Raw genomic sequence first — 9,294 nt, 5'->3', positions numbered from 1 at the left:
CCGGTTATACCACAAGGTGAGTTCCTTTGTATTTCCTGCTTCTTCACACACATGCTCTGTGCAGTACAGGTTAGCTCTGAGTGTTAGCCATGCTAATGTAAACATGCACCGACCATATTACGTCCAAAACAGTCGGGCATTGTTTCTGATAGCAACGTTTCTGATAGGGCCGTGGGTGTAAAGCAGCCTACATTTCCGATATTACGTCATATCGGACACACATCTGGATCAGCTCCGTTGTAGCCCCGTTTTTAGAGATTTGGGTACGGAGGAAAAGAGAAAGGGTTTCATTTTCTGACGCTGCGTGAGTTCCCTGACACACCGGGGACACATATTTATGTATAAAAGACATCAAAAAGTACATTTTACATGATAGGTCCCCTTTAAGGATTTGGTGAGAAAAAAATGTATGTAAAAATAAATGTTTTGTCAGTTATGAAGTCAAGTATGTGTGTGCTTGTGACATCTATTCCTCTTTAGCTCAATCCAATGTGACAGACAGCGTGTTGGAGGTGGTAGCATATGAGGCCAGGAGGCTGTTCAGAGACCGGCTAGTTTCCTCTAAAGACCTTCACACCTTTGATAACATCCTCTCATCCATCGTACGTGGAGACTGGGGCTCTGACGCTCTCGACAACATGACCGGTATGAGAGACCTCTCATCTCACCGACATACACTTTCATTGAAATCACACATATACAAAACAACGCCAAATTAAAGCAGGAAAACATCTACCGTAATTTGAGATTGAGTGCTTGATGCAATTCTTGCCAACATTCATGCAAGAATGAAAGCAACATTTGACTGGCTTTGTTCTTTGACAGCTCTGCATTAATGGCAGTGCCTCAGCTAATGGTCTGTTAGCTAATGTCAGGCATGACATGATCAAATGTTTTCAAGTGCTTACGGCTTAGCACATATTCCTTATTTACTCACTGATAAAGAACAAAGTGTCACTACAAGTCATACCAATTTGATTCCTTGGTTATAGCAGCTGCAAGACACAGGCAACTGGCAAGACTCCAACGCTTCGTTGCATGCCAACTCCTTGTGTGTCATAAACAATAACAGACTCATTCTCCAGAATCAACCAATAAAGAGCCATCCAAGTCTTTTTCTAGTGTTGTCCTCCCTGTGCAGAAGCTCCTCTCAGAACTCTAAGTGGACTGCAGATAAATGCAGATTCTGCCCTCCTTGCATATTAATGGATATAATAATACCAATACATACTATGCTTCGTAATGATCTGCACAGCACCACTAGAAATACTTGGTGAATCCTGGCAAGAGGATGACTTGCCCGTTTTAGTCATTCAAAAAAACAATGGAAGCCAGTATAATACAACCATGTTAAGAAAGCTGGCTCAGCTCAGAGAGGCAACATTTTTAAGAACAGGTCCCTGATGCTCAATAAATAAAAGACATGAAACTGCAATATCCCTCTAGCACCTGGCACTGATTGCAGAGACAGAGCAGTACCGGTACTTTCCCAAACGTCCCTGTCATCTGCTCACACTTCTTTAAACATAAGCCATCTGCATTAAAATCCAGCCAGTGAGAGAGAATCAGCTAAAGGCTGGCACCTAAACTCTGCAAGAAATGTCTCCTCCAAATGATGGCCAGAAGTGCAGTCCACCTGCAAAGCAAACACCTGCCCGCTTCTCTAAAACATCTGGTGTGTAAGCTGTGAGATTTGAAACCTAATCAGAAACGCCCATGTTGAACATTCAGACACACATTGATTTCATGTTCAGATGTTTTTGACTGGTATTGGTTGATTTTTGTGACCGTAGTTTCCTTTACAGTGCACATTTTCCCCATATTTTCTCTCACCTCTGTATCCTCTGAAGTCTGTCATTTGATGTGCACGTACGTAGCAGGGTATGTTGCTAACCATCTGTAATATTTCCCCCGGGTGCAGATGGTTTCTATGTGACATGGGGAGCCTCTGAAGGGGCTGTGATGGCTCCAGGCCAGTCTCTCCCTCCTCATGGTAAACAACTGGGACGCCTGGATTCTGCTGACCTCAAGGAAGTTATACAAAAGGTACACTGTCTGCAGTGCTGTGCCTAACAACCCACAAACAGTGAAATAACAAAACACAATCGTTCTTTGTTGGCAACCTTGGGCAGAAAACAGGGTATTGACAAGCCATTGTAATTTGGCTCCCCTTCACATAAAGATTCTTTACAGTATGCCTCCCATCTCAATTCACAGCTTCTGAACTTACTTGCAAAGGTTCAGCACATTTGTACGGCCAGATTAACCACAGTATATTGAGTTTATTCAGCAGGGCTTAAAGAGACAGGCACTAAAACGTAGTGTTTTAGACAAGCGGTGAACACAGGTATATTTTAAATAATGGTATATCAAATAAAATATGCTATTCTGCATAATTAGAACTTTGCTTACATTTATAATGATTTATCTTAACACTGTGGTTTTGCAGCTTTACCTTAGTAAATGAAAGATGTTTTTTTTTCAGCTTCTGATTTGATCTCTACGCCGAATTAAAATGGCTCTGTTCCTGTGTCGGTGTTTCGTTCTTTCTTCTGAGTGTCTGTGGTGCAGCTCTCTCACCTGCGTGTGCTCCTCCTCTCCTCCCCCTAGGGAGTAGTGCTGTACAGCCGTGATAATAAGGAGCTGGATCTCCTTCTGTTCTGGGAAGTGTGTGACTTCGTGTCCAGGGTGGACCGGGTCCTGAGCCGACCCGGGGGCTCTCTGCTTCTGGCGGGAAGGAGTGGAGTGGGTCGCCACACAGCCACCTGCCTGGTGTCACACATGCATGGATTCACACTGTTCACGCCCAAGATCTCCCGTGGTTATGCTCTCAAGAATTTCAGCAATGATCTCAAGACGGTAAGAGTGGATTGCCTTTTTTATCGGCTCAACTAGTTCACATTATGCCAAACAAACCAGCGCATGCCGAATACCTTTAGTATACCTTTAGTTTTTTGTACTGAGCTTTCTAATTTCCCTTAGGCCATATTATGCGTTGGGGGTTTTCCCTTTTCCTGTAGTTTGTTATATAGCTTTTTGTTGGCAAAAATGGTGCTGCAGGAACTTTGGTATCAGAGTGCCTGTGATGTGTCTATGTATATGCAACGTAAAATGTCTTTGTATGTGTGTGCAGGTGATGCAGCTTGCAGGTCTGGAGGGCCAACAGGTGGTTCTACTGTTGGAGGATTATCAGTTTGTTCACCCAGCTTTCTTAGAAATGGTGAACAGCCTGTTGTCATCAGGTGTGTAAAGTGTTTGTTTCCCTTCCTTCCATTTTTATGAGAATAGATTTTACTTTTGCCCGTAAGGTCCTTCTTTATTAACTTCAAGGTCAGGATTATATTTATGTGTTTGTTTGCATTATTCTTCAGGTGAAGTTCCCGGTCTGTACACCCCTGAAGAGCTGGAGCCTCTCCTTTCCTCTCTCAAAGATGCCGCTTCCCAGGATGGATTCACCGGACCACTGTACAACTACTTTTCCCACAGTGGGTCCAGTTTATTTCTCTTTTTTTAACGTTCCAATCTTTGTGGTAGATGTTGCACTCTGGTCCTCTGCTCACATGTCCTCGTCTTCCTTGCTGTGCAGTGGAGTCTTCACTCTACAAATGGTGCAGTGTCGTTGAGGTTGATGCTGCTGCTAAAGAATACAATCAGTAGCTCTATAATTGTCAGAGTATACCCGCTAGAGCAACTCTCTGAGAAGGTATAAGCTGAACGGGACAATCTCATCAACACAAAAGTTGCCCCTACTATCTCTGTTTCCAGCTCATTTGCTTTGTCTCAAACTACATTTTATGATTAACTCCTAAACCGTTCTTATTTCCTAACAGTCACCCTTACATGGCGTTTCTGTTTGTGTACCACCCCTCCCTAGGAATCAAGCAAAACCTCCACATTGTTCTGATCATGGACTGCTCCAACTCTAACTTCACCATCAACTGTGAGAGCAACCCAGCTTTCTACCGCAAGTGTTCTGTCCAGTGGATGGAAGGATGGTCTGAAAGCAGCATGAAGAAGGTAGGAGGAAGAGGAGAAAGGAGCAACAACAACAACAGTGACATATTTTAAATAAACAATGGCTTCTTAAAGCAGTTAAGTAGAGAGACATACATATGCCTGAAACCTTTTAAAGACAGACTTGTGCAGCCTTGAGCTAAAATCTGTTGAGCTATCTTTCACTCTGCCGTAGCCCCGTGCATACTTGTATGATTAACAAGTGGTTTCATATTTTATATTAACCCTTCAACACAGGGCTTCAGAAGTACATTTGCCTAATTGTGCTAACTGAAATCATACATTTTTCTCCAATAAAGAAGATTTGAACGCATGCATTAACACTTTTCATATAACCTTTTCATCTGGTGTGTAAACCTTAATGATGTCAGATTCCTGAGCTGCTGCTAGCAAGGACAGAAGGAGGAGGAGAGGAGGATGGAAGGGAAACGGCCACAAAGGGGAACAACTCAGGTGGGAGCGCGTGTACACAGAGCAAAGTTCATTATAATTATGTTGAAGTTACTTTTATAGTTCATCCTTGTCATCTCCTTAAGAATAACTGTAATGCTGTGGATGAAGTTGTAAGACACGTAATATAATCCAACAATCTTCCAGTTATCACAATTACAATTTTAGTGCTGTCATTTAAAAATGGCTTTTTCCATCAATAACTTAAAATATGAGGGTAAATGTTTCCACCAATGCAAGAAAGGTTTGTGAACCACAAGAAAAACAACTATTCTATTATTTTTCACATGGTAAAGCTGTAGGAAAGTGACCATTGTTCTTAGCGGTTTTTGGCTTTGTATGTTTGTAAAGAAGTGAAATGGCCTTCTTCATTGAAACCGGTTTGTGTTCACCATCTTCCGTATTCTCCACTCAGCAGGGTCTGCTCAGGGAGACCTGTGCCGTTTGTTCCTGATGGTCCATGAGTCATGCAGAGAATATGGTGCAACACCCAGCCAGTACATGTCCTTCCTGCATGTTTACACTGCGTTATTTAGCCGGAAACAGAGCCAGCTCACTACGAGACAGCAGCACCTGCAGGTATAATATCAGATACAGTACAATGTCCATATGCACCAAAAACTACGACGGATCAAAAAGTACCGGTACTCACACCAAATGTTTTATTGTTTGTTTTTTTACAACATAATTTAGACAAATATAAGTTTTTGTGTCTGTCAAAATACCAATGTCAAAATATGATTTGTATTACACAGATATTTTTGTATATATGGTTTGCAGAAGTTTTCAAAAACAACTAGTTGTGATATGCAACTAGTTGTGATATGCAACTAGTTGTGATATGCAACTAGTTGGGCAAAACCTTAAAATATACATACAAAATAAAGGCTTTTTAGGTTAATGTCTTTTCCTAATCTGAAATGCAGTTTCTGTTTAGGATTAAGAGCCTTTTGAATTTGGTATAACATTTCCTCGGTTGTTTGTTTTTCTCAAACATCAAAGTAATATTTACTTTCTTCGACTTGTGTCTCCAGGCGGGCGTGTCGAAGCTGAACGAAGCTAAGTCATTGGTGGATGAGTTGAAGAGGCGGGCTGCGGAGCAGAGTGCTCTGCTGAAGACTAAACAACACGAGGCAGATTCTGCCCTGCAGGAAATTACCACCTCTATGCAGGTGTGTGTGTGTGTGTGTGTGTGTGTGTGTGTGTGTGTGTGTGTGTGTGTGTGTGTGTGTGTGTGTGTGTGTGTGTGTGTGTGTGTGTGTGTGTGTGTGTGTGTAACTTTGACGCTCAGTGGCAGACAGGACCGAGGTCCAGCAGGGTTTCGTGTCTCCTCCAAGTTATATCTATCCTCATCTGAACTCTCACTGCGGGCCTTCTTGCTGCCAAACTTCTCCTCTTCTCTTTTCTCCTCTTCTCTTTTTTAGTCTTTTCTTTTCTTCTATTTTTTAGTCTTCTCTTTTCTTCTATTTTCTAGTCTTTTCTTCTCTTTTCTAGTCTTTTCTTCTCTTTTCTTCTCTTTTCTTCTCTTTTCTTCTCTTTTCTTCTCTTTTCTTCTCTTTTCAGTCTTTTCTTCTCTTTTCTCCTCCTCTCTTTCTCCTCTTCTCTTTTTTCGTCTTCTCTTTTCTCCTCTTCTCTTTTCTCCTCTTCTCTTTTCTACTCTTCTCTTTTCTACTCTTCTCTTTTCTCCTCAATTTGGCTTCTCTTCCCTTCTTTCTCTCTATTTACTTCTCTTCCCCTTTCCTCTTCCTCTTATCTTTGCCTCTCTTCTTCACGTGTCCTCCCCTCATCTGCATTGTATTATGCAAACAACTTTTTCTGTATTTCCCACCACTGTGTCTACCCTGCTGTGAAGACGCTATTTATTAAGTTTGGCTTTTGCGCATTAGTTTGTTCTGACTTCTCATCCAGAGTTTTCTCTCTCCTGATATCCACACTTTCCATCTCCTCCTGCTGACTCTGTCTTGAGGTGGATAGATGTATGTATGGAGGGAAAGGGAAGCTGAACCCTGTTCATTAGATATGATATCCCTCTGTCTCCTCTCTTTGGGGAATTGGCTTTTTGGAGTGAGATGGAGAGAAAAGGGGAGAGAGAGGAAACAACAGAAGGAGAAACTGTCAGCAGAGTCAGTTTGCAGAGTGATAATTACCGAATAGACTTGTCCCTTTGGACTGTAGCAACTACGCCTCCTGTAGAGATGGTGACAGCAGGGAGGGGGAAAGGAGAAACACTCAGACGGAGCAATGACTAGGGGAAACAAACTTGATAGAATAGTGATAGAGGCTTGGGAAAGAGTAGAAAGCAGTGGGAGAGGCAGACAAATGAAATTCTATCAACGAATAGGAGACATATGTGGCACGTAAGAAGGGATCAAGACTTGACAGGGAGAATTGGAAGGACGAGAAGACAGTCAATAAAGAGATTTGCTTGGGCTGAGGGTGCGATGTGATGAGATGGATATGGATTCTTGGGATCATATAGAGGTGATTCAACCACTTTCTCTTTTCATCCTCAACAATGTGTCCTACTGTGAAACCAAATCTTTCATCTTTAGGAGGAGGAGGAGGACTGGGGCTGTATGTCTGACGCATCTCAGAATTGAAGTATTGAAAAAGAGTCTCATTTACATTTTAAAAGGTTGTTCAGAGAGGTTTTAGTTGTCAAATCTCCAGGTCAAGGGGTCAAGTGTTCTCAGAGAGTAGCAAGACGAAGACAGTATGCTGTGTTTGAGATTCTTCTTTTTCTGAAACATTTGAAGTAATAATAATAAACATCACGAGATATTTCTTTTTTTGTTTCAATCCAGAATGCAAGTGACCAGAAGACAGAAATGGAAAAGATAAAAGGGAAGATGGCTCATGAAGTGGCCAAGATTGAAGAGAGAAAGGCAAAAATAGATGATGAGCTGAAAGAAGTGCAGGTAAGTGTCATTATACGTCTGTTACTAGAAATACACACACATCTTACGGTCATTCAAAACCTGGAGAAGTCATGGAAATTCAAAATGCTAATTCCAGGCCCTGGAAAAGTTATGGAAAACAATATTTTTCCCAAAGTTTTGGAAAAGTCATGGAAATGTAACTAAAGTTGCATCAAATATAATTTATATTTGATCTAATCACCGAAATAGTAATACTATGATAATAAATACTGTATCGACCGTATAGTAATGAAACGTAAAATGGCGTTTAACTGACGAGGTATTTTGCTGGTGAGAGATTTTAGTTTCTTTAGTCTGTAGAAGCTATTAAGCCTATTTGATTTCTTTTAGATAGGAACAACATGTTTCAGACCTTATTTTCCTGTTCCATGTTAAAATAAACCATTTTCAGTGGTACCGCTGAGAAAGAGTCATTTTTTTGATCATGGAAAATTTGGCAAAGGTCATGGAGAAGTCATGGAAAAGTAATTGAAAAAGTGTATGAACCCTGACACATACAACTGCCCTCGAACAGGTATTTACTCTCCATCCCAGCTGTACTTATCCCTTCTTAACCTCTGTATCCCCCCACAATCGATCTTTGTCCCTTCTTGCGATTACAATTAATTTTTTATTTTAACTCTTTGAAGCAAAAGTAGAGATTAATTCGCGTTTGTTTAATTCCATAAGAGAACAATGGGTAAGCTTCTACTACAGGAGGGAAAGACTGTGTGGTGTGTGTGTGTGTGTGTGTGTGTGTGTGTGTGTGTGTTGTGTGTGTGTGTGTGTGTAGTGTGTGTGTGTGTGTGTGTGTGTGTGTGTGTGTGTGTTGGTGTGTGTGGTGTGTGTGTGTGTGTGTGTGTGTGTGGTGTGCTGTGTGTGGTGTGTGTGTGTGTGTGTGTGTGCGTGTGTGTTGTCGGGTCTCACCTCGTATCGTTCCTTCTTAATAAAACCAGCAGACTATGGGAGTTTTCCACGGGCGCAGTCTACTCACAATATGTTTCGCTTGTAAATCTACTTGTAGTTTCATTACGCATTGCGTATTTATTTGGTATTTCAAGAAACAGCCCGGTATTCTTGTTTACCCCTCTTTTATTTATTTACCAACCGTGCTATGTGCCTGACATTAATAGGTACTTCTGTTGATTTCGTCTTTAACTACTAAGTAAGGGCGGTAGGAAAAGTATCGTGTCGTTTTTGAAAGTAGTAGAAGAAGGGAGGGTAGCGAGGATTTGTGGGGAGTGGAGGAATTGTGCAGAAGATGCATTGGGTTGTTTCCACACTGTCTAGGGCAGTCAAATTATATGACGGTTGCCGTTTGAAAGAGGAGTAAATAATAAGGGGCGGAAGAGTACCAGATAGTAAACTGTGTGGGTACAAGAAGGGGAAAAGTGGAAAAGTACGACTGGGTCCTCCCACAGCTTCCAAGGTAGTAAGAGTCCTGGGGGAGGTCCTACAGAGACTACTGGCAGTCCGCCGTACGCCTCCTTCGCCTAAAAGACTGTCTCGAGTCCGAACTACAAGGGTTGCCGTGCGAAACGAAGTAGATGGTTTCCGATCTGCCGTCGTTATNTCACTTCCTGTTTCAAAAGTGCTGATTTGGGGTATAAAGCTTTTTTAAAAAATCAAATAAATTGACGCATGAGCTCATCCCCCTCCTTTTTTATTTGTTATCAATTTATTTGATTTTTTAAAAAAGCTTTATACCCCAAATCAGCACTTTTGAAACAGGAAGTGAAATAGAGGGATATGAGGCATGGCTAGAATGGGTGATATTGAGCAAAACACTTCATAGACATGTTTTTTTATATATCTGAGACCTATGCTATTGCCTAAAAATAGCATCATAGGTGACCTTTAATACAAAAGCAAGAGACTTTCTAAGAAACGTACAGATGTATCTGGAGAGGTA

At 41.5% G+C, this 9,294-nt stretch overlaps 1 protein-coding gene across 1 annotated transcript in view; it reads left to right on the top strand.

Moving 5' to 3' along the window:
• LOC104955390 (cytoplasmic dynein 2 heavy chain 1-like) overlaps nt 1-9,294 on the top strand; it is a 164,842-nt gene that overhangs the window by 12,082 nt on the left and 143,466 nt on the right. Inside the window, exons 3-12 of the mRNA XM_010782718.1 lie at nt 481-645; nt 1,922-2,046; nt 2,611-2,859; nt 3,134-3,242; nt 3,372-3,485; nt 3,875-4,017; nt 4,386-4,467; nt 4,880-5,043; nt 5,499-5,636; nt 7,269-7,382. Coding sequence (XP_010781020.1) covers nt 481-645; nt 1,922-2,046; nt 2,611-2,859; nt 3,134-3,242; nt 3,372-3,485; nt 3,875-4,017; nt 4,386-4,467; nt 4,880-5,043; nt 5,499-5,636; nt 7,269-7,382 — 1,403 coding nt within the window. The remainder of the gene's footprint in view (nt 1-480; nt 646-1,921; nt 2,047-2,610; nt 2,860-3,133; nt 3,243-3,371; nt 3,486-3,874; nt 4,018-4,385; nt 4,468-4,879; nt 5,044-5,498; nt 5,637-7,268; nt 7,383-9,294) is intronic.

This window comes from Notothenia coriiceps, unplaced genomic scaffold, assembly GCF_000735185.1.
Source record: "Notothenia coriiceps isolate Sejong01 unplaced genomic scaffold, NC01 NC01_scaffold00024667, whole genome shotgun sequence".
Classification (NCBI taxonomy): Eukaryota; Metazoa; Chordata; class Actinopteri; order Perciformes; family Nototheniidae; genus Notothenia; species Notothenia coriiceps.
This window is presented reverse-complemented; position numbering and strand designations above follow the sequence as displayed.